The 25634-nt window shown below is 54.2% G+C and overlaps 7 protein-coding genes across 7 annotated transcripts; 4 read left to right on the plus strand and 3 right to left on the minus strand.

Moving 5' to 3' along the window:
• Positions 1-5288: 5288 nt before the first annotated feature.
• VDBG_09976 (conserved hypothetical protein) lies at positions 5289-6830 on the minus strand (the record flags this gene model as incomplete). Its single annotated transcript, XM_002999890.1, has 1 exon — positions 5289-6830. One exon carries the CDS (start codon positions 6828-6830, stop codon positions 5289-5291), a length of 1542 nt encoding a protein of 513 aa, XP_002999936.1.
• Positions 6831-8270: 1440 nt separating this feature from the next.
• On the plus strand, positions 8271-9970 carry VDBG_09977 (conserved hypothetical protein; the record flags this gene model as incomplete). Its single annotated transcript, XM_002999891.1, has 4 exons — positions 8271-8521; positions 8576-8783; positions 8840-9657; positions 9751-9970. The coding sequence occupies 4 exons, from the start codon at positions 8271-8273 to the stop codon at positions 9968-9970; spliced, it is 1497 nt and encodes a 498-aa protein (XP_002999937.1).
• Positions 9971-10480: 510 nt separating this feature from the next.
• Positions 10481-11633, plus strand: VDBG_09978 (60S ribosomal protein L23; the record flags this gene model as incomplete). The annotated part of the gene is made up of 4 exons (XM_002999892.1): positions 10481-10537; positions 10865-11159; positions 11216-11293; positions 11349-11633. 4 exons carry the CDS (start codon positions 10524-10526, stop codon positions 11379-11381), a joined length of 420 nt encoding a protein of 139 aa, XP_002999938.1.
• Positions 11634-12192: 559 nt separating this feature from the next.
• Positions 12193-15836, minus strand: VDBG_09979 (predicted protein; the record flags this gene model as incomplete). The annotated part of the gene is made up of 3 exons (XM_002999893.1): positions 12193-12359; positions 12418-13497; positions 13592-15836. 3 exons carry the CDS (start codon positions 15834-15836, stop codon positions 12193-12195), a joined length of 3492 nt encoding a protein of 1163 aa, XP_002999939.1.
• Positions 15837-16863: 1027 nt separating this feature from the next.
• On the plus strand, positions 16864-18444 carry VDBG_09980 (conserved hypothetical protein; the record flags this gene model as incomplete). The annotated part of the gene is made up of 2 exons (XM_002999894.1): positions 16864-17431; positions 17483-18444. 2 exons carry the CDS (start codon positions 16864-16866, stop codon positions 18442-18444), a joined length of 1530 nt encoding a protein of 509 aa, XP_002999940.1.
• Positions 18445-19833: 1389 nt separating this feature from the next.
• Positions 19834-21763, plus strand: VDBG_09981 (NAD-dependent malic enzyme; the record flags this gene model as incomplete). Its single annotated transcript, XM_002999895.1, has 3 exons — positions 19834-20130; positions 20187-20379; positions 20442-21763. The coding sequence occupies 3 exons, from the start codon at positions 19834-19836 to the stop codon at positions 21761-21763; spliced, it is 1812 nt and encodes a 603-aa protein (XP_002999941.1).
• A 114-nt stretch (positions 21764-21877) lies between these two features.
• Positions 21878-23901, minus strand: VDBG_09982 (siderophore iron transporter mirB; the record flags this gene model as incomplete). The annotated part of the gene is made up of 3 exons (XM_002999896.1): positions 21878-23204; positions 23258-23545; positions 23610-23901. 3 exons carry the CDS (start codon positions 23816-23818, stop codon positions 21944-21946), a joined length of 1758 nt encoding a protein of 585 aa, XP_002999942.1.
• Between the last annotated feature and the right edge of the window lie 1733 nt (positions 23902-25634).

Here is a 25634-nt window from a genome sequence, read left to right on the forward strand (position 1 = left end):
CTGTCTGGAGGTGTAACAGGAGGTGGCGCGTACCAACGACAGGACACTCGGAAGATGTGGGATGCTCGGCCGGTGTACTGAGCTCTCGTCTTGCTTGGATGTCGTCTATGCACCGATCATTCAAACACACACAAAAAGAAAGAGAGGGAAACTAGAACAGCATTGTTTACAGTTTTTTTTTTCTCCATCTGTTCATTAGTAGCGAGAAGGATGGTTAGTCTCATTCTAAGTCATCAAGAATGGGACGGCGGGGTGTCTAGCCGACCAGAGGTGGATTTCGATCGCGCCTCAAAGCTCCAGCCCTTGATCACTTCAGCCCTTGAAGCTTTTGCTCTGGCGTTGGCGTTGGCCATGATAGCAATTGTGATTACATACTGATGGGGACAGGGGGCGATTATCTCACAGATAACCTCGATTGGATACCGAGTACATGGGACCGCGCTATACCGCACTGAGCTTAGAGAACTGGTGATGGATGCGTGGATGCTAAATCCCGCTGATCTGGGGGTTGTGTGCCACGCCTCTTCCACTTCTTGCCCTGCCGGCTTCAATCCGTAGGCTTACAGGTCATGATCACAGGCTCATACAATCTTGGTGATAAGGAAATCGAGGGTCATCGGGAAGACAAAAGTACTCGATCCGAGACGGTTGGTGTGTTTATCTTGCTCTCTCCAATAAGCCTTTTGGCATAACTGTTCAGATAAATATGGTGAAAAAAAGTGATGGCTTGAACATGACGCGACTATGAAGAAGCCCAGTGGTTCCGGCGGCTCGTATGACATTGGAAGGTGGCCCGCCGTGCACAATAAGTGCACTCTTCAGCTTCGCTGCGAATCAGTGGGATGGGCCCCTTCAGGTTAGTGAGAAGGAAGCCAGCAGGGTGCTGGCCCTCAACGACAAGGGCCGCTGTGGCAAGTCGCAACACTTTTGTGATTATCTTCGGTGCATTTGGCCCTGCCCTGCCGCGTACCCGTGTCAGTCAGCTATCACAATGGGAGGACACTTGGTCAACGCCGTTCCGGACCTTGAGTGGAGAGATCGCGATTGTTTCGCCTGCCTTTGGTCACCTTCGCCTCATGCAACCTCGACCGGGCAGATCATGTTGCATACGGGAGGATCTAGCCAAAGGCAGATGGGATCACATAGCAGCGTTGCAGCGGTGAGTGTATCGTCGCCCCCGTTCATCTGGAATCGTAGATTGGCCTGATCAGCCGATTGTGATTGAGCTTGGCAACCTCACAATCCTTCTGCAAGCTCGACATGATTGCATTCATGCACACGCCGAGTCCTTTGGCGATGACTTGAGGGCGCCACTGGGGCTGACCCCTCCCTGTCTCCCTGCTCCGTATATGCTGACGCCAGCCTTTATTTCTGCACCCTAGCTTTACTGCTTGCTGCTTGAGCGGGTGGAGCTGCGCTGCGTCCGGGATGCAGGTGGCTAATCCACTGCCACCAGCTCCCGTAGATCGGAGAAGGCTATGGCAAGGCAAGGCACACCCGCTTGCAGCCGCTTTGACACATTTGACAGCTTTGATAGCAAGAAAGCTCCGATAGATCAATCCGAAGACAGAACACCGCCGTGCGGGGGGCAATCCTGGGGGGACGAGCGACATTCAAGATGTGCCTCGAGAGTAACACATCTGGCCCTGGCTACCCACAGTGCTTGATGAAAATGACCAGAAACTCTGGGCTAACGCATTATCGATAGTGTAACGCCAATGTCACTTCAAGTGCATCACAAAATATGACACAAACTAGAACCAGAAAGGGTGCAACTGATCGATGCCGAAATGGCCGATGGCCGGTGATCATCGCCACCGAGACAGACCCCCCCCCGCCTTTCTGGTGTACCTCACTTCTGCCTAACCCCGGTCGGCTACCATCATCAACTGGATTAATGATGCCTGCGTTCTTTGTCCAGGAAGCTTTGGCACGCCATTCACCAACCAAACATGTGCCAGGCTGTGAAGCCTGGATAAATTGAATCCTCGCACTGGTCGAGAGACAACAATCCCCATCGCCCTCGGCGTCTCACAGCAGATTGCAAGTGATACACAGTGGGGGGCTCAGGTCATTTCTCACATCTCGCCGACAACCCGCATGCTATATCACCCAACGAAACGGACCGGTCCCAGCTTGCGCGCGGACTACATAGTGGATGAGATTTGGTTAATGAGGAACCCGAGAACCAGGTAATTGTGCCCGCGGTTCTGGTGGCGTGCGCGAACATACATAACACAGCAACTTATGCTCTTCCCGTGTTGCGTTGCAATCAAGGAGCCTTTGAACATAGTCGCGAGTAGACCCATCTTTGCCATATCAAGCTTGAAAATCGAGTTGACGGCCTTGTATTGCTACGACATACTGCTACTCTTCCTCTATTTCCTATGTTTTACGGATTCATTTCCTGGCACCCAGACGGACGACCGCCGATGTATGGCGGCCATTGCAACCGTCTCGAAGAGGTAGAACTCCCGAAGCCACAACATGCATCGCTGCGTGGTAGCCGCCTGGAGGCCAAGAATGCCTGCTTACCAGGTACCTCTGGGCTGGCGTCTCGGCTTGCTGTTGCCCGTCATATTTGCGGCGTTTGGAGATATTTTCAGCCCTCGCTGCTTCAGATGACAGTGCACCGCAGGTTTTTCTGCAAACGAATGGACCGCAAGCAGAGGAGCAAGGTGGTGCGCCTCACCGTACGGCGTATCTGCCGAACGTTGCCCTGAGTCTGATCAGCAACAAACATCGCATAATGATCTCAGGCTCAGGCTGGAGTCCCTGGATCGGCGACGGCTGCAGGATTCTCGGAGCTCCGCGAACACTGAGAAGTCAGTGCTGAGGAGATCGGCTTCTGGCCAAGATGATGAATCACCGGCGACGTGCATCTCGAAGCGCAATACGACAGACGATAGACTTCACCGGTCATCTCAGCAACTCGAAGATCACCCGGGGTCAGCTACTGACGTGTTTCCTCCCGTTTCGTCGTCTTCTCCAGTGCTTAACTGCAGTTGCTCGTACCCTACCTTGTCTTGATCAGTTTTCAACCAGCACACATGCTTCCTCCAAGCGATGCAGCAAACCAGGGACCAGGAAACCTCGGAACCTGTGTCCGTGGCATGAAGATCAACACCAATCCCGGAGCCCTGGATCGGGGAGTCCATGTCCCTCTACTGGTACCTTGTGTATTTCGATCTCCGCTGTTTGGAAAGGCACAAGCTCACTAATGCTTTGGCACCCAGCTTGCAGACAACCGATACGGTTAGTGCAGGGATCCTTGATATGCGGAATGCATGCGAGGCGGTGTCGTCAAACCTGTTCCTGTTCGGAACCCTCTTCAACGAAAGGGTTGAAGGATGTTGCGCAGACGGCACCTGCAGGACGGCACAACGAGCCAGTAGTGCGCCACCGGGGCTCTCCCGGTGCATGGCACCCTGAGCTTTCTTCTTCTGGACATGCGACGCGAAAGAAGCCTCGACGTAAGACTACTATAGAGGGGCTCGCCCAGGGTTCTCGCGCTGCATATGCAGTGATGCGTTGTCACAACCGGACGGGTCGAGACCGCCCGGTCAGACAGGCAGGCTTGTGTTATGGTTTGAGTCGATACCTGTCCCTGCGGGGTTGACGTAACATCTCACAACGAGTGAGAGGTGAGGAGACAGGAGGGCCAAACAACCCAAAAGGAGATGCTGGCATAGAGCTGTGGCGTGAAGTACAGTGGCCACCATGTGCGGATGCAGAGCGGACCGGCCCTTGAACACGCCTGATCCCCGGTCATCAAGGCATTGTATGAATGCGAGTATTCGTTTAAAGAACCCAGCCTGCGTAAGTGGTGTTCGCGCGTCCTCACAAAAAAGCATAGCCGCCCTAGACGCCCTCAGCCGCATCAACGCACGGTTTTATTAGTTGTTGGCATCCTAAGTACCCCCTTTGATGGTGATCATCGGTTTCTGATAAAACGCGACCGTCAGCAGCTTTAAAGTACACTGATAAAAATGAACAGGTCAACAAAGAGACGGAGTTTACTGATGTGAAAACCAACAATTTCTGTACACCGTGGGGGTCGATCATGGACTATGTGCGTAACATGTGGTGAAATGCATCCTGAACATGGTTTGCGTTGACTTGACAGCTCTGTATCTGTCTTCCGCGACAAGAAAATGGTTCTGATGGCAAGACACTGAGCTACATCGGTACTGCATGATTTCGGACATGTGACCTTGGAGGCAGAAGAAAAAGATTGCACTTGAATGTCGCGTTGTTGATAGCTGAATATACCAACATCGTTGCGCATCCCATAGCTGCGCCGAAGACTTTACCAGCGACACAGCGTCGGTGCCAGTGAAACGAGACAGAGGCCAGGGCAGGGACAACATCTCGTCCTCGCTGACAGCTGAGGTGACACCATGATTTCATGCCGGCAATGTGGAGCGAGATATGTGGCTTCATGCTTACAACCTCGATGGTGGAGGCCTCTCCCAGTGATATGCGGCCCACGTCAGGTTTCTGCAAAGACCGGCTGCATTCAGTGGATAGCTTGTCCAGGCGCAAAAATTTGGTACCTCCACTCTCTTTTGCTCTGAAAATCTGCTCAAGGTGAGGACAGCCGTGAACCACCAGAGAGTCGCCAGCCTGTCCAGCAACAGCCGGCCGCACAATCCACTTCGTTATTTGTAACCGCCATGGAAAAGACGCCGTGCAACCATACCGCCAAGACGTTGGAGCTAGACGTAAACAGCAGTTGGGCATCGTTTCGGGCATCGTCTCAAGCTTCACAGAGCTCATGCTCCATTGCCACCAGCGAAAGGGGTCGCAACGCATCAGAGATTACCTCCGCGCCGTTGTGTCGCAGGCGCGGCAGCGCACATGTCTTGTGACACGAATTGCTTCCCGCTTTCCGCTGCTTTCGGCCCGTTAAACCTTCGATGCAGAAGTCGCATCGTCGACGCGCCCCCCACTCAGCCTGATGTACATGTACCAGCAAGCGCATGCCGTGATGCAAGCCCCCAGGCTTGAGCGTTCAGCTCATTTGGATATGAGCCTCAGCTGGAAAGGTTCATCAGGCGATCTGCATCGGGAGTGTGCGTCGGTACGAGACGCATATGCTACAGTGGCTTGGGAGACAGAAGCATCTAGAAGGTGACTCGAACGGACCTGAATCGATGGGAAGGACTGCCACATAGCGAAAGGATAAACCAAGAGTGATTTTGAAGGGCATCGCACTGCTGTGCGACGAAAAGGGGCAAACTTGAGTCAATGTCGGAAGCAGCACCAGCAGGCGATGGTAATATCGACTAGAACTTGCGCTTCTTCCGAGCGGGGCCCGCGTTGGCCTTCCTCTGCAACTCCCTCTGTAGTTCGTCTCGTTTCTTGTTGGCTCGGTCTTCTGAAGTCTCTCTCGGTTCGATGTGTTCCGTCCTTTCTGCAGGTCGCCCGCGCGATCCAGTAAGAGCATTTGGAGAGGCGTCGTTCGTGATCTTCTTTCCGATCTGACCCAGCTTACGAGTAACCGGCTTGCTATCGGACGGAACTGCGATGGCATCTGTCGATTGAGAGGCGGGAGCCTTGGGCGCCTTGGGCGGCTTGGACTTTCCAATGTGACCGAACCCTTGCTTCTTGGAAAGAGTCGGCGCCACAGGCGACGATGGTGCTTGTGGTGGTAAGCTTAGGTGCAAAGGAGCAGCATTGTTGTCATCAGAGTTATCGGACTCTGTCTCTGAACCTGGTGGTAGCGGAGGCGGCTGTATTGTCTGTCTCTTGCTTTCTAACACACCCAAGTGAATGGATTCATTCTTGTTCTCCGGCATTCGCGAGGAGCGAGACGGTTGCAGAACGCCATGTTCTTCTTCATCCTCAGTGGAATCATCATCAGCTCTCGGGTGGGCAGGTTGCTTCTCCGATGCACGTGTCTTAGCCGAAGATAAATGTGGCGGGGTGGACTGAACCTGGAAGTCATCTTCGTCCTCTGGCTCTACCGACTCGAGAGGCGAAGTCTGCTCTTTGTGTGAGGCTGCTTTCTTCGGGCCAACGATAGGTATAGCCTGGCCGGCCGCCACTTTTGTCCACCAGTCGTCAAGGGCAGGCGAGTCGCCGTAATTCATCTCGGGCACCGTCAGGGTCGCTTCCGCTTCAAAGACGACCCCTAGGAGAGAATTTACATCGCAAGGCGCCTCATGATCGGCCGCCAATTGAGCTAGCCATTCGGCTCTTCTGAATGGAGCGAGTCCTCTCACCTTGGCTTCGGCGGTCTGTCTCGAAACTTTCTGCTTGGCCGAAAGAGCTGTGAAGATGTTCTCGAGACGTGTGCCGGTAGCCTCCAACTTATCCAAAAGTTTGGTCATAACAACATCTTTCTGTTGGACAATCTCAAGTAGGGAGTTGACTTGTCTGATGCGGGCGTGTTCGGCTTGCAGGAGCGGCAACACGAGCTTGGTGCCGACGTGGGACGGAGCACATCTTTTGAAATACATGGGCCATACAAGAGGCTGAAGTCCAGGGACCTCGCACGTGATAACCAATGCAAGGGAGTCGTTGTCTGTCACCGAGAGACTCATGCGACTACCCTCGTGGTGCGCGTGAGAGGCGTCAAAAGCGGAAAGAATGCGTGACAGGAAAGCCTGCATGTTCTGAGGGCTGTCTGTCGGATCAATGCTCGTGTCCTTGGCGAGGCTGCGCTTGTAGATGGCCCGACGATCCATCTCCTCAACCCATACGTGAGCCATGTCGGAGATTCGTACCACATAGGAATCGGCCGTGAACTCAGTTGCGACCAGCAAGTCCGGCACATCCGAGGGATATGAGGAGGGTAACTGGTGCCACGCTGCAGAGTGTGCCATGGCGATGTTTTCGCCGAGTCCAGGAGATGTGGAAAAATTCAGGCAATAGGAACCCCGAAGGTCAATGTAGCCAAATCGTCCAAGCCTGGTGGAGCGCTGTTGCTTGACAGTTCGGGTGGGTTAGAATCTCGATCGACTTTGTTTTGTATGGTCCCAGCCAACATGTAACATTTGTCTGTTGGCGGATTTCAGGCTTTCAGGAGCAAATGGTCTGGAAAAGCAGGCCGAGGATGATGTCGACCGCAATGGCGACGCGAACAAGCTAGATGCAATACAGCTGGAAGTATCTCAAGCGGTGAGGGGTTGCTAAAAGCGGAGCCAGGTGCATGCGATGTTGAGGCACGTAAATGCGAAGGTCGAAGCCTGCAAGCAAACGAGTTGAAGAGAGAGATACACGACACCAGGCGCTGTTCTTATGAGAGTTGAAGATGGAGGCAGGACTGATGAACGACATCGGCGGCGCTCCTGAAGATTTACCATCGCCAACCTGGCAAGGGGCATGTGCGACAGGCAGCCACGTACAGTGTCAAGCTTGCACATACTGTGCGGTGCATGTTGCCCCTGTGCGACGGAAAAAGAGTCACTCTTACTTTCATTGATGGTATGTTGGTTATGACCCAATTCAATGCCTTACATACAAAGAAATACATTATATTACTGACCCCCTTGACAAGGTATTTCGCTACACTGACCTCTCTCAACATCCAGGAACTGATTTGCACAGCACACGCGACTACGCGTGGCGATCGACATAAAACAGCGAACGACAGGCAGGCTAAACCCGCCAGCATCAGGCTATGAATCGTGCCAACAGCTGCGCCAGGTCTCATATGCAAGCCACCCCCACCGAATCCACCAGGACACTGTCACCAGCCTCAACACTCTGACGTCGTGCCAACCATCTTCACGGCACCCTCGCCATGGGCTTTTCTTCTGAGGTTGAGAAAATATTACTACAATGTGTGCCTATCCCTTTCGTCGAAGCACCTTGCGTCGAAACCCAGAGGCAAGATCTCTCTACGTCGCGGCCACTCGCCTACCAACGGTGTGGCGAGTGCCACGAAGCCCCTTCCTTGGCGAGTGATTCCTTGGCAGTTTGACAGTAGCGGACTGGCGCTATCGATTGGCTTCTCACTTGATGATCCTGCCAATAACCTGCTTGGGGAACGTCACACAACTCATGCAACCCTGCCAGCCAGTTGACAGCACGTTGAGAAATCAGCTGCTAATGTAAGGTACCTTCCTTACCTTACTGCCTTGCCGTACGCTGCGGTCGATGAGCCATGTAAAGACAGAGTTCCCCCTCTCTCCGGAGGAATTCGAGCATCAGCGGCCCCTCCATCCTCACCTCCCCCGTACACAGTGTATGCTGGTAATTTCCTCCAACTCACTCGTATCACTTCTCGGACGGCAAGCCAGACTTTTTTTCGTCTTCACGCCATGGCTCAGCCGCCCAGCGGTGCCTTCGCAACCTGCCTGAACGACGTGTGCGATGGCCGGTCAGGGTGCGTAGGCTACCCGAGCGATATCCTGTACCAAATCAAATGGGTTGATCGCTATAACCTCGACATCAATCTTGAGCCCGCTGCCGTCACAAGACCCGAAAGTACTGGAGATGTCGCAGCATTTGTCAAGTGTGCCTCGGAGAATAATGTGAAAGTCCAGGCTAGGTCTGGAGGACATTCTTACGCGTAAATACGTCTGGGTTGCTGTCGTTTTGAAGCCCTCGATGCTGACTGTATCAGAAACCATGGATTGGGTGGTGAAGACGGGGCGCTTGTCATCGATCTTGAGAACTTTCAGCACTTCTCAATGAACCCAGATAATTGGCAAGCGACAATCGGAGCAGGCCACAAACTACACGACGTCACCGAGAAGCTCCATGACAACGGTGGTCGAGCTATCTCGCATGGCACATGCCCAGGTGTGGGACTTGGTGGTCACGCTACGATTGTGAGGAGTTTTGAATGATTCCATCTGCTGGTAGAGCACTAACAAAACTACTATAGGGTGGCCTCGGGCCTTCATCACGTATGTGGGGATCCTGCCTTGATCATGTTGTGGAAGTCGAAGTCGTTACAGCCGATGGGAAAATCCAGCGCGCCAGCGAGGACGAGAACTCAGACCTCTTCTTCGCCCTCAAGGGGGCTGGTGCCAGTTTCGGCATCATTACGGAATTCGTCATGCGCACCAACCAGGAGCCGGGTGATGTTGTCGAGTACACCTTCTCACTGACCTTCTCCCGTCATCGTGATCTATCCCCTGTATTTGAAGCGTGGCAAAATCTGATTTCTGACCCTGACCTTGACCGTCGTTTTGGGTCTGAGTTCGTCATGCACGAACTGGGTGCTATCATAACTGGCACTTTTTTTGGCACTGAGGCAGAATTTGAGGCAACAGGCATTCCTGACCGCATCCCCACCGGGAAGAAGTCCGTAGTAGTCAACGACTGGCTTGGCTCGGTCGCGCAACAAGCCCAGGATGCGGCCCTATGGCTTAGCGATCTGAGTACCGCCTTCACTGCGAAGAGCTTGGCATTTACCAAGGACCAGCTCCTCTCTTCCGAAAGTATCAAGGACCTCATGGACTACATTGACGACGCTAATCGGGGCACCCTTATCTGGTTTTTGATTTTCGATGTAACAGGTGGCCGTATCAACGACGTCCCGATGAACGCCACGGCTTACCGTCACCGCGACAAGGTTATGTTTTGCCAGGGCTACGGTATCGGCATTCCAACACTGAACGGCAGGACTCGCGAGTTTATTGAAGGAATTAATTCGTTGATTAGGTCGAGCGTGGCAACTAATCTGAGTACCTACGCCGGGTATGTCGATGCTAATCTGGAGAGCCCACAAGACTCGTATTGGGGCCCAAATCTAGACACATTGGGCCAAGTTAAACAAGACTGGGATCCTAGTGATCTATTTTCAAACCCACAAAGCGTACGACCTGGGCAGAAGAGTGTTGTTAATTATTTTGATGACAGAGCGTCATCAAACGGCTCGGAGGAATCCAGCGGCGGGCTTAATGGCGGTACCCGAGATGAGCGGGGCGGGTGCTGGAGTTGGCAACGCAGCGGAGCTTCTTTTGCTGTTTTCGTTGCCCTGTTCGTCGTTATGGCTTTGGGGTTTCTCTAATTTTCCCTTTCTCTGGGGCGAGACCCTCACAATTCTTGTCGGTCTGGGTGATGCGCCAGTTGTTTCCTCGTCCTTCCCTACGCAAAACCACCCACGCTTTTTAAGGACGCTGGTAGTCCTCTTACCGAATGCAGAGATATTAACTTCTACCATATACCCTACATCTATGATAGATGGTGTGCCGCGGCTGCAACGTTTTCTAAAATTCCCTCTGCGCCTGCATATGGATGGCACGCTGTTCAGCAACACATCCGAGACTGAGACATGCTTCCGTGAGAGGCATCTGCAAGGATGCCCACAGCCCACTTAGCTCACAGGGCGGGTAGTCTCGGTCAACTCGGTGAACAGCTGACTCATTTGTCAAGACCCGCTATAGGCCAATCCACAATCTTCACGTGACTGATCGCTTGCCCGAATTTCGTAAGGGTTTCCCACCCCACAGACGAGCTGGGTGCAAAAACAAAATCTTCGGGATCCTGCTCTTGACCTCACCGACGCCGAATCGCCCTCACGAACACCCGTTGTCAACCCAAACACCCTCACAACCGATACAATGGCCAAGCTTTCGTAAGTTCTGCCTCCTCGACAACAACCTCTGCGATCGATCACTCGGAACTGCGACTGCTGCGACCGGTGGGCTGGAGAAGGGAACGGCGAAGGCGGGGGGACTGGAAGAACAAGGCTCAGCAAGAGGAGGGGTGGGAGATTGAGCCATCACGACGCCATGCCTTTGCCGAACCAACCTTAAAGCCCTACCACACGGCTATCGACAGAAAGCCATTGGACCTGACGACGAGCTCGACAATAATGTAGCAGTTTCCGACTGGACGATCGATCGCAGGGTCTTGACAGACGTACGGTGCAGAATCACACATGCTAACTTTTGCGCTTCAGGCGCGGTGCCCCCGGTGGCAAGCTCAAGATGACCCTGGGTCTCCCTGTCGGCGCGGTCATGAACTGCGCGGACAACTCTGGCGCCCGTAACCTCTACATCATCTCCGTCAAGGGTATCGGTGCCCGCCTCAACAGGCTGCCCGCTGGTGGTGTTGGCGACATGGTCATGGCCACCGTCAAGAAGGGAAAGCCCGAGCTGAGGAAGAAGGTCCACCCCGCCGTCATCGTTCGCCAGTCCAAGCCCTGGAAGCGTTTTGATGGTGTCTTCCTGTACTTCGAGGACAACGCCGGTGTTGTGAGTTTTCCCCTCTCCATGAATACACGGCTACAGACAATGCTAACACCTATAAGATCGTCAACCCCAAGGGTGAGATGAAGGGCTCTGCCATCACCGGCCCCGTCGGCAAGGAGGCCGCTGAGCTGTGGCCTGTGAGTAGCAACTCCCTTCACGTCGACAAGAATCTACTAACAAGTATGTCCCCAGCGTATTGCCAGCAACTCCGGTGTCGTGATGTAAAAGGGGAACTGTTTCGAGGAGGACAAATAACGAAGCTACGGATTTGGTCACCGATGCGAACGATGATACCGAGCAGGTCCCGCCGACAACGATAGAGCGAGGCGGGAGCGGACCGAGGGGGATGACCTGGCACGGGGACGGTTCTTTTTTCCTCGCTGGATTGGAAGGCTCTGCATTTTGGGCTGCGGCGTGTAAAGGGAGACTTCATACCAGGCATTCGCATCAAGGCAGATGAAATCCGATGATTTGAGCAAAGTCACATGATGCTACCTGCCAACCTTGCGTGATGTACACAATAGGTGACTTGGGTTTTATAAAACCGATTTCCACCATTACAGGTTACCGGCTGTGAAATTCAAAGGATCATTGTATAGAGTGTCGGGTAGCGACCTCAGCGATATCCCAAGCTCCTACTCACAGCCACTGTATTTGACGACGCCTATGGACGCTTTACACCTACCCCCTTCTCCATCCTCCCATCCTCCAAATCGTACAAAACTTGCTTAAGTATCGGAGCTATTCCCTTGGCCATCTGGATTACCACCCGGGCTTGGTTCACAGTAAGCAGGCAAAATAGTATCAAAGCTGTGCTCTCCAAAGCCCCCTCCCCGTTGTGTGCCACTGTACGCGGCCCCGTGCGGTACAGTAACAATTGGCTCTCGGGCCAACTCATGTGGAATGACGCCTCAAGTTGCCAATCCTGAACCAAATGATCCGCGGCTTCAGTTTGTCATTAATTTTGGTCATGGCCATGGTCAGATCGCGCCATCTAAAATCCCGTTCGAGACCAGTGTCGATCTTTGCTATACCCTTACTGCTGGAATTGGGCTCCGTTTGTAAATGGGCTATGCCCATTGGGCTGCGGAGGAGCAGGCGTAGCTGCCACCATTGCTGCCTGCGCATTGGCCGCCTTTTTCGCAGCCAAAGTAGCCTTCCTTTTATTGACAGCATTCTGCATACTGCCATTGAGCCAGCGTTCTATGCAATAGTTAGCTAGTCGTGCCATAGGTTTTGGCTTGGCAGATGTGCTGCTTACTCTTCATTGAAGCAGACATCTTCTGCGACTTGGTCATCAAGCGGTAGTCTTGGTCGTCGCCAGCCTGGCTCGGGGCAGCGGATGATGCTGCAGAATGTGGCGCCGATGGGGCAGCGGAAATAGGGGCGACGTGTACGGACGGCGCTACTGTTAAGGAATCACGACTTGGCCGTGAACCACGATTTACGCTCCATTTGTCGTCACCCATATGCTTGAAAGTCATCAAATGGGACGGTTCGCCTAGGGTGGCGCTGGCAGCTTGAGATGCTGCAGCCATATCGCTGAGAATGGCTTCTGATCGTATGGCCTTGTGCACTGCTTGGGGGCGAGTGGACGCTTTGAAGTTGATGCGTGTTTTCTTTTTCGGAGGCTGAATAGCTTCAACGATCTCTTCATCATCTTGTGCTTCGCTCCTTGAAGTACGCTGTCGCTTGTTCTGGCGAAAGCTGTACGTCGATCCGTCATCTGATATGGTGGCGTTGGACGAAGATGTTGTGGGTCGTGACTCGTCTGAGCTGTCAACAACTGTTTCGCTGCTGATCGGCCTGGAGCTGGTCGTGCGTGCATTCTTGCCGCGTTTTCTTGTGGTGCGGGCTCTCTTAGGTAGTGGTTCGTCTAGCTCCTCGGGTTCCGTGTCTTGAAGATCTGCTACGTCAGACTCAGGTTCTGCGACGATAATCTTTGGTTGCCGCCCGCGTTTTCGCTTTGGAGGCACATGAGCCAAGTCTGAGGTTGGCGTGTCGGCTTCTGCATCCACAGCTGAAGCCCTCTTCCCCTTTGGTCCCCGTTTCTTGGGCCCTGGCTTGTTCTTTGGCGCCGAGTCTTCATCCTCATTCGGGTGGTAGACATCCTCGGGGTGCGGATTGAGAGGCGGTCTGCCGCGCCTTTTAAGGATAGGCTTGGCAACGGTAGCGCCGGCGGCAGCTTGGTTCGCCGGCGTCGCGGAACGAACATCGTCTTGTAACATTCCTTCGTACAGTTTGGGCGGATTTCTTGACCTCTTGCCTGTGACCACCAGGCCATCTGCGTCACCTTCTGCGGCTTTGGCAGTCTGTTGAGGCTGGCTTCGCAGCTGTCTGCCTGCCATGATACCATCACGCTGGGCAATGGGGTCTTGCTGGCCAATCTTGGACGGGTGAGGATCATACTCATAGCCATAAGCCATGGCCTCAACCCTGTCCTGCCACCGCTGGTGGAAAGGTGCCCTGCTCTTTCTCCTTGATGGGAGCGCGATAGCCACGAGTATCGAAGTCTTTTTCAACATATGAGTCAATCTTGGCGAATTGAGAAAGGTTGGCCGTCTTCTTCTCATACTCGGCGTCCTGAATCTCACGTCTCTTTGCGTTCTCCGCGTCATCGACCTGCCGACCGCACTTTTGCCATTCTTCCTGCGAGACCAGAAGCGTCGTGTTGACGTGTGCAAGGAAGGCCCACAGCTCTTCCGCCGATATGTTGCTGTGGTCTTTGAGATATTCCCTGTAATGGGCTGGGTCACTCAGCTTGGGAAATCGAAACTGTTTCCTCATGCGTTGAATCCCAGCTGATACCACGGCAGCCTTGCTCTTGTCTTCGCCGGCCGACGGATTGTTGGCACCTGTCTGCTGCGCAGACGCGAATACAGGAGAACATGCTCGTGGGGTTTGAGACAGAGGCGTGGCAGCACCAGAGTCGACGTCTGCCAGGCCCTCAGCTTGGAGACTGTTGTCTTCTTCATGCTGAACAGTTTGCGATGCACTCTTGTCGCCGTCGTCCCGATCGGCCTCGTCCTCATACTGGTCAGCGTCATCGTTGGCGGCGGCATCAATCTTGTCGGCAGCTTCCTGCTCATCATCGTTTCCTTCACCATCGCCATCGGGCGCATCGCCGTCTTCATCAACATCACCTTCCCCTCCAGCTGTCGCCACCTGCATTGTCGGCTCAGGATGCAGGACGACTTCGCCTTCGACATATGGCGTCAAATGCGACCAGGCATAAGTCTTCACCTGGATCTCGGCATCGTCCGCGTCTACATCCATGTTACTAGGCCCATGGACATGGCTATCAATGCTTTTCCCTAGGTGTCCCTGGGACGGCTGTGTAGCCCCGTTCGTGAAGTAGTGCTTCTGCGTAATCGTGGTGTGCGTCTTCGAACCCACCAGGCCAGCCTGTGAGTTGTTTGCAACGGCATCGCCGTACTGTGTGCTGGGTGGCTCATGTCCAGAAGAAGCGTTCGGTGCAAGCTGACGCTCCGTATTATCGGCCTTGCCAGCAACATCGCTTTCGGACATTGTCTGGACGTGGGCTCGTTCGTTGACTGTCAGTTGCGCCGCGTCTCCGTCATCGCCGCGTCCATTCCGGTCTAGAGATGAGAAGCCTGTAGAAGGAGCTGTAGGTGCAGCGGCCATCTGTATATTGGGCTGCGCCCTCATGTTTGTAGGAACAACTGCAGGAACCCCATGGCCAGCGGCGGATTGTTCGGCTGACGAGGCACGTGGCGAGGAGGTGAAGTGAGCGGCTCGGCTAGATAGTCTCTCAATCTTCATGTCGGAATGCCGCTCAGCCTGTGTGTCTGAATCTTGAGAGAGCTGGGGAGCCGTGATAATTGAGACATGGTTGATGTGTATGGGTTGTGGATGTGCGATTTCCAGGCTAGCCTGGTCGTTGTCACGAGAATTGGCCTGCGCATCATGGTCTGGCTGACTGCTGTTGCCGAACCGATCGTATCGCTCGAAAGACGACGTCGGGCGTGCGTGTCCTCCGCCTGGTGTTGCAGATTGTCGCTTGAATTTTCTCTCGGCTGCTGGAGACTCAACCTTGGACTCATGGTCAGACACCTCGTCAGACGTGTGCAGATCGCTGGAATCGCCGACAACCTCAATCGTGTCCTTGACAACATCGTCTGAGGGATGAAAGTAGGGCTGCGGGTCTGCAAGGCGTTTGGCCGGGGTTTTGCGGCGACCGGCGGGAGTGTCATCTGTATGAGAAAACTCCCGCGAGTTGGCGCGCCGGCGCTGTGTGCTGGGCGGCGTGAAGCCGTCACCGACGACCTCGCTCTCGGCCCTTCGTCGACGAGTAGCGGTACGCGGGGCAGGGAGGGCAATCTCGGGAAGCTCGTCCTCAAAATCATGTGCTGAGTAGTCGATCTTGGCTCGCTTACGAAGATTGTGAGAACCCTTCTTGTTGGTCTCGTCATCATCGTCGGGATTGCCATCAAAGCCAAACGTGCGAATACGCTTCCTTCGAGATGCAGCGCCGCCAGAAAATGGCGAGGAGACAGTCTGAGCAGAGGATGAAGCAAAAGGCGTAGACAATTGCCGAGCGCCGCGTCGCCCGGCAGGGGCGGTTTGTGGTGTCTGGTGGGAGAATGTGGCAACTGGCGATGTCGACTGGGCGCTCTGAGGGTTCTGAGCGTAGTCCTCAGGGTCGGCTTTTTCTGCCATGTCAAAGCTGGTCGTCAGCGATGGCTGTGTTTTTCGCCGACCCAAGCGGCCAGCACGAGGGCGATCCATGGTAATTGGCGATGTTGCTGATGATGCGTGGTACAAAAAAATGGTGTAAATCTGAAAGGGTGGTAGTGGCACACTCAGGCTTAGTCTAAGATAAAGAGTAGCGACATGCGGTGGATCGATGTCGTAACAATCTCTTCACTGAGGGAAGGAAATGTGAAACAACCGAAAGAGACCCGAGAGGTATGATGATTGAGGTGACTGTTGCGAAGGGGAGAGAAAGAGCTGTCGCTGTGAATGTGTGGGATGGAGGCTGTCTTCTGAGGACAGACAAAAATCAAGTTGGATGGGGTGGCTTGGAGGTGAGAGAGCCGTGAGCTGTGAAAGGGAGGCAGGGGTTGTGCTTCTTTTTCTCGATTCGGGGAGGCCAAGAAATCCCCCCGAGTATTCAGAGGCTGCGTTCTCCAAGATTTGAGAAAAGAGTCGGCTCTCTGCTGGATGAGTATCAAAGCCTTCAGTAGGGTAGACGGTCTTCTGTCGAGGACCCTCGTCTCCGTCAGTCATTTTGCTTGGGACTGTAATTTGATTCCCGAATGGGCCACGGCTGCACGACTGGTGCCAGGTACGTACCTCCCCTGCTACCCTTCACTCAGAACCCACTCATTCCCCTTGGACTGGCGATCAGTCCAATGAACAATCGAGAAGGCTAAGCCGTTCGAGTACTAGACCTCACCTGGCCTAGCCCGTCCCCCCCCCACTGACAGCTTGCATGTCCTGGTGACGGATGCTCTGAGCTTCATGTTATCACGTTACCGAAACCAACGAACAGGGAGCACTGTGATTTTGTCTATTTTGCAGCCTCGCTGGTGCTCTCTGAACCGATTTGACAAAAGCATCAAGCCTTCCGATTTCGAAATCGCAACACAACCTTCTCCAGGCTCGTCTTGTCCATCCCTAGAGCCTCCCTGGCGTTCCCAACTCCAATCCCCCGGTAGCAAACACCATCACCAGAATCGTTACAATGACTTCCAAGAAGGGCAAGACCGCAGCCGCCGGCGACGACATTGATGACCTATTCGAGGGCATTGTTGACGATGCCCCGAAGAAGTCACTCGAAAAGAAGTCCAAACCTACGACAGCCGCCTCCAAGGCCATGGAAGACCAGGACATCTTTGCCGAGCTTGAGAAGGACCTCGAGCAGCCCTCCCGCCCACACACACCGCGCGTTCGGGAGCCTGCTACCAAGGGATCTCCTGCTCGACGGACTGCGACACCGACTGTCGCCGACGATAAGTCTGCCACAGCTCCCCGCAAATCCACCGACAGCGCCAGATCCTTGCGAGCCAGCTTCACCCCGAGCGCCACAAGCTCCGATGTGCAAGAGTCGGAGAAGAAGGCTGTTATCGAACAATCTGTTGCGGCTCCCGCTGAAGCTCCTTCTGGCGGAGGCTGGTGGGGAAGTGTCTTCTCCACGGCAACTGCTGCCATGAAGCAGGCAGAGGCCGCCGTAAAGGAAATCAGGGACAACGAAGAGGCCAAGAAGTGGGCGGAACAGGTGCGCGGCAATGTTGGCGGGCTCCGGGCCCTGGGTAAGTGATCATATTGCGGCTTCTCGCAGGCGTTTCTAACCGCGTTACCAGGAGACAACCTACGCCAGCAGGCCCTTCCCACCTTCACCGACCTCCTACACACTCTTGCTCCCCCAATCAGCCAGCACGAACGATTGATGATCCACATTACGCATGATATGGTCGGCTACCCTTCGCTCGATCCCCTAGTGTATGAAGTCTTTTCCCGCGTCATGGCTCAGGTCGAGGGCGGCGACCTGATGGTCATCCAGAAGGGCCAGGAAAATACCAGCCGGAGGTCGAACGATGTAGCTTCCGGCTGGCGTGACGGCCCTTGGTGGAAGCAGTCCGAGCTAGCTCGCGATCTCGGGCTGATCAAGGGCCTGGTGGAGGGCACCAAACTTTGCCGCGCCGGCGCCGAGGGCTATGCTGGCGAGTACTTCGCCGCGCATGGCGGCATTGGAGAGGCCAAAGTGCGAGCCACCGAATCTGTCAGCGAGACCAACCCTGTGCGCAGTTCGGATCTTTTCCTGGCGATCCAAGCCATAAGCGTCGATTCGGACGCTGCATTATTCGCACGCGCAGCCGCCATTGAAAATGGTCAGGATTCGCCTGCCGTTACTGATCCCAAGGAGACGGACAGTTTTGTTTGCTTCGCCGTTTTTGTGCTTGACCCTGTTCACGAGATAGAGTACTCCACCGTCAGTCAGACCATACCGGCGAAATGGGTCAAGTGGCTTGACGCCGCGAACCCTCTGACCCCTGGTAGCGGCGAAGATGGCGAAGACCAGCACCTGCGCTCGTTGGTCCCCGACGAGATTAGGGAGATTGTCGAGAGTGGTGGTGTCGATCCCAGGGAATGGGCTGCTGAGTGGATTGAGGAGCAGCTGAGTCTCGCCGTCGGCATCATTGCACAGCGATATGTCGCCCGAAGGATGGGCGTTAGCGAAGGTAGCATTGGCAAGGGCAAGAGGGGTGTTGGTGAGCTTGTCGAGGATGGCGCGGGTGAGGCAGCGAGGGCTGGTCTGATTTGAGTCGCGTTGACGCGCCTTGATGGCGTTGGGCCCGTACCGTGATTTATCATCGTTTATTTGTGGACCTGGGACTACGAGAATGAATGTCAACGACAAGACTCACGCGCCAGGTAGCATCCGGTGATGTGCTGTGCCTATATTGCTGATGCCTCAACTAGCCATGTACCTCATCGATATTAGTTTCCACAGCATCACCGCGCGGACTGGGAAGCAAGCACCTTGTGTCATCGGGCAACCTTCAATACTAGCTTAGGGCCAGCTTTGGCACAATTTCTTTCACACGACCAAATCTGCGACTCAAAAGTTTCAGTCAAATTCAGAGTTGACTGACAATACAATAGCAAGACTTCCATGTCGGCTGGCAGGATGTCGTGTCATTCATTTCTCGACTTTCAAGGTCAATGGAAAAGCGTCTTCGACAACGGGTGGGCACGGGCCGTTTTATTGTTTTGCTCGGGGCTACCCACAGGGCTTATGTCAGCCTCAGCAGGGTCTGGATCACTGTAGAAAATTTTACTACGATACTGCAAAGCTCTCTGCTTTCTACATTTCTCTCCCGTCATTCCTTTTTTTGGCCCCAAAGCCGTCCACGATTTTGACATGAATGGAGGCAGCGCGCTCAAGTGACCTGCTGCTGTACCATTGGAGCAACAAATTTGTGCACCTCGTGACGCCTTATCCGCCGTCCATCGCAGCATGAGATAGCAATCAACTCGGCCTTCGGGCAAAACATACGAGTCTTCGCTCCGCGGAGGCCCTCTACTGCTGTCGCGTTTTGCGATGCGCATCGAGGGTGGTTGCGATCGCTCATAGGCCCCTAGGACCTACTACTGCAATAGCAAACCCTGGACCATCATAGTCCGCGCCCGGATTGTCTCACGACATTGCGTCTACGAGGCCCTCCACCTGGGCGAGGCTCCAAGCGCTCCAACATGCCACCATGTTCCCCCCTCTGCACGATCAAGCCTGTGACAACTTCCCATATGCAGCGATTGGTCGTCTCTCTGAAGACTCTGAAGACTTGCTGTTCCAAGTTTTTTGGGACAGGCTGCGCGTTTACCAGCAGTGGGCATACACAGCTCCGCGATCGATCACGCTTTGTAGAGCGAAGCGGAGCCTGCATTAGTTCGCAGCTGTGGATGCCTTGCTGCGTGCAATCGCTGAGCGACTGAAGACGTCAGCGACAGCTCCAAGTGACCTTTTACGTTTCCCACCTGTCAGCTCGCATCACATGACAGGTCACTTGCTCAGGTTCCTCTCGATAACTTTCCTTCACACCACTGCGTATCCAGTTGTCTGCCAAGTTTTTCGATATCTTGACCACGAACCGTGTGCTTAAAACTTGCCAACGGACTCGAGACTCTTTACTGACACATCACTTTCGCGAGCATGGCAGCAGACGAGACATCCAGGTTCGCCCATCTGCCGCTGAGTACCAGGGGTGCCATCAAGTGTGCCATCACGGGCACGGCGCTTCTGAATACACCTTATCTCAACAAAGGAACCGCCTTTCCCCCGGATGAGCGCCGCCAGTTCAACCTTACCGGCCTCCTCCCAGACAACGTCCATAGCCTGGACCAGCAGGTCAAGCGAGCCTGGCGCCAGTACTCGTCTCGTAGCGATGACCTCGCCCGCAACACATTTCTAACCTCGCTCAAGGAGCAAAATGAGGTCCTGTACTACAAGGTCGGTCTGTAGCACGCTTGAGAAGCTTACCCAGCGATTGTTGATCATGTATATAGCTTCTGTTGGATCACCTAGCAGATGTGTTCTCTGTAGTGTACACACCCACCGAGGGCGATGCCATACAGAATTATTCCGAGCTCTTCAGGAGACCCGAGGGCTGTTTCCTCAACATCAAAGATGTCGAGCGAGTTCACCATGACCTGGCGCAATGGGGGCACCCTGAAGACATTGACTACATTGTTGTTACTGGTAAGCTGCTATCTCTTCCATCGCTCATGTCTCTACAAGAGTTCATACTCAAATACACACAGATGGCGAGGAAATTCTCGGCATTGGGGATCAAGGCGTAGGTGGCATTCTGATATCGGTGGCGAAACTCGTTCTCACTACTGTCTGTGCCGGCATACACCCGAACCGTACCTTGCCTGTGGTTCTCGACTGCGGTACGGACAATGAAGATCACCTCAACAATGAACTGTACCTGGGATTGCGACAGAAGCGCGTGCGCGGGGCCGAGTACGACCGCTTTGTCGACACGTTTGTGAAAGCCGCCCGTCGCCTGTATCCACGCGCATACATCCATTTCGAAGACTTTGGCCTTGCCAACGCCCGCCGTATCCTTGACCAGTACCGTCCTCATATCCCCTGCTTCAACGACGATGTACAAGGCACGGGTTGTGTCACACTGGCCGCTATCCTGGCTGGCCTCCACGTGAGCAAGCAAGAACTCACCGACTTGCGTCTCGTTATCTTCGGAGCCGGATCAGCAGGAGTCGGCATAGCTGATCAGGTTCGAGATGCTATCGCGGCCAAGGGCAACATCAGCAAGGACAAGGCGGCTGAACAGATCTGGCTCGTTGATAAGCCAGGCCTGCTTACAAGCGCCCTCGACGTATCGCCCGCTCAACAAGGCTTCTGTAAGGACGCGGCAGAGTGGAAAGGCAAGGACACATCGCTTCTCTCCGTTATCAAAACTGTACAACCTAACGTTTTGATTGGCACGTCAACTGTGCCCAAATCGTTCACCGAGGAAATTGTAAGAACCATGGCCAAGGGCGCCGAAAGACCTATCATCCTGCCACTTTCGAACCCGACACGGCTTCACGAGGCAGCCCCCGAAGATCTACTCAAGTGGACCGGCGGAAAGGCGCTCGTTGCTACAGGCTCGCCTTTTAAACCCGTCAAGGGGCCCTGGGGCGAGAACGGTTCGGAGGTGGAGATTGAAATCGCGGAATGTAACAACTCGGTCGTCTTTCCGGGTATAGGTCTTGGATCTGTGCTTTCCCGCGCCAGCCTCATCACAGACAAAATGCTCGTGGCGGCTGTCGAGGCAGTCGCGGGACTGGGCCCAGCCCTCAAGGATCAAAGGGCCCCGCTGTTGCCGGGTGTTGATATTGTACGCGACGTCAGCGTGCGGGTCGCGAGGAATGTGATCAAGGCTGCTGTTGCTGAGAATGTGGCTATCGAGAAGGACATCCCCAAAAATGACACTGACCTTGATGAGTGGATTAGGGATCAGATGTGGAAACCGGAGTATCGGCCGCTGAAGTTTGTGGGGATGGAGGATGCGTCCAGGGAGGCGAAGGGCCAGATGAGGGTAGCCGGCAGTGCCAGCCGGGAAGGCTCGTGGTGAACGCTACATATTCAGTATTTTTGTTATTGTGTACGACAGATTTCTGGCACATCAAGTCGTCCGAAGTTTATGCTCTAGTCACTTTGTAAGACAAAAGCCACATGAAACTAGGATCTGGGACAAGGTAGGCCACGAATGACCGCGTATTAATCTATGTACTAGATGAAAAGCTGCGTGCTCTCAGATCACGTTGCCGCGGACCTGCTTGATGGTCTTGAGGTTGATGTTCCTCCAGAAAGCGGTCGAGACAAGGGCACCGACAAGCACAGTGACACTAGTGATGAGCATGATTCGCTGCGAATCGCCGTATGCGAGTGCAATACCGTGACGCTCAGGGGTACCGTACCGGTACGCAAGTTGCGCATACATGTTGTTGTAGATGTTCTCGATGTTGTTGAATCCCTCGGGCATATGCTTGATAAGGTTGTTCTTGAAAGTGCCTGTCCAGATGGCGGCGGCGACGGTGGAGCCGATGGCCATACCAACGCTGCCGAATAGGTCAAGAATGGCGATGATGACAGCAATGTGCTGATGGTCTGACGGTGCCATCATGGCCATCTCGCCGCAGAGGACAATGGGACCACCTGCGAAGGCGATGAGGATCTGAGTCATGATAACATAGCCAATGTCCTGATCAGGCTGTCGGAACTCGATCATAAGACCAACGCCGAGCATCATGAGCGGAATGAGGAAGTACAGCGCGAAAGGCTTGAAGCGTCCAGTGTAGCGGATAAGCAGACCGACAACGATGCCGAAGAAGCAAGAGCCTGTGCGGTAGATGTTGATGATGTACGTCGTCTTCTCGACACCCTGGTTCCAGACGACTAGGAGCATCGAAGAGAAGTAGGCGCCCCAAATGCCAGAATTGAAAAAGACAAACGTGAACATGAGCCCACCGCAGAGCACGGTCCGGTCGGCAATCAGCTCGAAGGGAATGAACGTGACGGGAGCGAAAAACTTTTCGTAGCAGACAAAAACAACGATGAGCACGGCGCCGACGACAATCATGCTGATAATCATTGGGCTCTTCCAGCCTTCAGACTGGTACGAGTAGATGTTGAAGGGCAGCAGGAAGAGTGCCATGCCAGAAGCAAGAAGCAGGAGGCCAACGGCATCAATATCAATCAGATAACGTCCGACAGACTTGAGCGTCAGGTTCTTGATAGTGCTTTGCTCAGGAAGCAGGCCCATCTTCTTGGCTTTGTTCTGATTCCAGAAGAAAAGGAATATCAGTGGCAAGACGACGACTGGTGTCGTGATGGCCCAGACTCCAAAACCCCACTCCCAGCCAGGGCCAGCAAGAACGCTGTCGGCAATAGGGCCGGCGGCCCATGTAGTGAAGATATAAGGCGAGGAGGCAAATGCCAGCATGAGTGAGCGATTCTTGAGAGTCGACGTGTCGGCGATGAAGACTGTCAGACAGTAGCTGACACCCTGCGCACTAGAAATCATCAATCCATTAGCGCTGGCTGGTAGGGGGACAAGGCAACTTACCCAACGACAGCGAATACTTGTGCAGCAGCGTACGTCTCCACGTTCTTACAAGCAGCCATCATGACAAAACCGAGCACCCAGACGAGTAGCATCAATGCGAGACCGTGGGGACGACCCCATGTGTCGAGAATCTTTGCCAGAGGAAGTTTGGAAAGACCGCCGATGATGCTCGCCATGACGGATGTTGTCGCTGTCAACGAGTGCATCGAGAAACTGCTTGTGACAAACGGCGTCAAGGCCCGAACAACGACCTCTTGAAGCGAGAGAATAACGTAGATGAACCAAATGCTTTCGAGTGTTAGATTGTAGTCCGCGTGAGACTGCGCCGCCCGTGCGCCTGTTTACCACTCACGTTACATATGCCAGGGCGAGATGCCAGTTACTCCAGACCATGGCCGTTGCCTCGACTTTTCGAACACCGGCTTGGACGCCCTCGGAGAACCCCTCTTCGATGGTGAGGGGGCTGATCTTGAGATCATCGGAGTTGTGCTTTTCATTGTGAGCCGCCTCCGCTGCCGCTTGAGATTCGGCCGCAGGACTTTTGGGAGTCGACACGTCCATGGTTGCTGGGATTTGCTGCCAAGCAGAACAGCGAGGTGATGCCGTCGAGATCAAAAAGGTCGGCGCTCTGTGGTGTTGTGTCGTGTTATCCGCTGTAACGAGTGAGTGGCTTGACAAATGGACAGAGATCGGACACTAGCAACATGGGCATCTGCCAGGGGCGCCACAGGGATGATATATGAAGACGCGCCCAAGGGCCAAGGCCGAGCCGCTATCGGCTCGGGCGGGCGAAGGACCCTGGGCGAGGATCTTGCTAGTGCGGAAGGGACGGTCACTTGCAGGTCCAGGGTTTGAAAACAGTTCGCCAGCTACTATCCTTGGTTAGCCCACTAAACCGCCAAAGAGTTTCTGGCTGGCCAAGGAGAATCAGCACACCCATCGGGTTGGGTGGGGACGCTGTGTTCGAGAATCGGCTCAGAAATCCGTATTGGGCAGACGGTGGAAATGAAGTAGGCAACCTCTTCGTGCCAACCAACCTGTGCCTCACGTAGCGCCCCATGATGTGAGAAGGCGTCGTAGCTTGCCCGATACTCATCCCATGGCTCGTTGTCTTTTGGTGTCACTGGCTCTCAGATCCAACCCGTTGATGCTTGAGCGGAGAGTTCCAACATCGACGAGACCAGGCTTGGCATGCTTGTTGCCCCCCTAGGCAGATTCTGCTTCCTCGTGCGGATCGAGTCAGAATACGGGACAACGAGCCGAGGGTGAGTGGATGACACAGCGAAGCGAGCGCTGTTAGTCCAAGCAATCATCAGGCTGGAAAAAGTCTTTGGGTGTGCAGGCCAGGATCAGCATGCCTCGGAATCTCCTCTGGGATTGGCCTATGGTCGGCTGGGTAGAAGCGGGGTTCGAGCTTGGGCCGGTGCAAATTTTATCAGATTCATCTTATCAGATCATCTGCCCCGCTATTCATGTGACTTTGGCGTTCCTCGGCCCGCGCGACATGGCGAGGCGTGACTAGGTATTCTGCAGACACTGACAAAATCAGGCTGCCTATATCACATTGGGTCTGTGGCTTGTCGAATCTCCATAGTCGGACGTTGAAAATGACGCATGCAAGGCACCTTGAGATCTCGAGGACTCGAACCAGCGTGCTTAATATTCCAACTCATCGCGAAAGGCTTGTAAAACTGCATGGCTTCGCGTGAGCTTACTCCTTCACGGATGAAAGTTTTGTGTAAGGTACTTGAATCCAGAAGATATCCGGTGGCTGCCGGTTGGTGCTTTGACGATTGCCTATGCCAGGTGCCCAGCTGCTGACGAGTCATAGACGTAGGCCCGCTTGCCAACAACATCGCAACGTAACAGGTGGTCAACGGATCAGGCATAGAGTGGCAGCTCATACGGATTGAAGATTCGTGCTTTCATCGCCGGCGGTCCCGCAAGTCTCAATATGTCGCCGGCTGGCCATTCAAGTTTGAGAACACAGAATCAGCACCTTACTAGGCTCCTTGTTCGGGCAATGCCCCACCACTTGCTGACTTCCTCAGCATCAAGGCGTGCAGGCAAGGCTCGCGATACGAGTCGACTGACTTATCAGGGGCTAACTGCTAGGGTGGATGATACCAATGTTCACCAGAGCGACTGGCGTCCAGTTGGATCGGACGCCGCAGACCCTTTGCCAAGATGTTGGGTCTTGGAACTATTGCGTCCCGTGTGCCCTGTCGTGCGCGAAATAGACTTTGCGGTTGGTGGCGTGCCATCCGCTGATCTTGATTGAGCGGATTACACATAGCAACTCACATAGGGCGGTTTGAGCCAACTGCGGCTGATTCATGAGTACGCCAAGCTAGCAAGGGAGCTCGGCTCCGAATAG

The sequence above is a fragment of the Verticillium alfalfae genome, genomic scaffold, assembly GCF_000150825.1.
Source record: "Verticillium alfalfae VaMs.102 supercont1.17 genomic scaffold, whole genome shotgun sequence".
NCBI classification, from domain to species: Eukaryota; Fungi; Ascomycota; class Sordariomycetes; order Glomerellales; family Plectosphaerellaceae; genus Verticillium; species Verticillium alfalfae.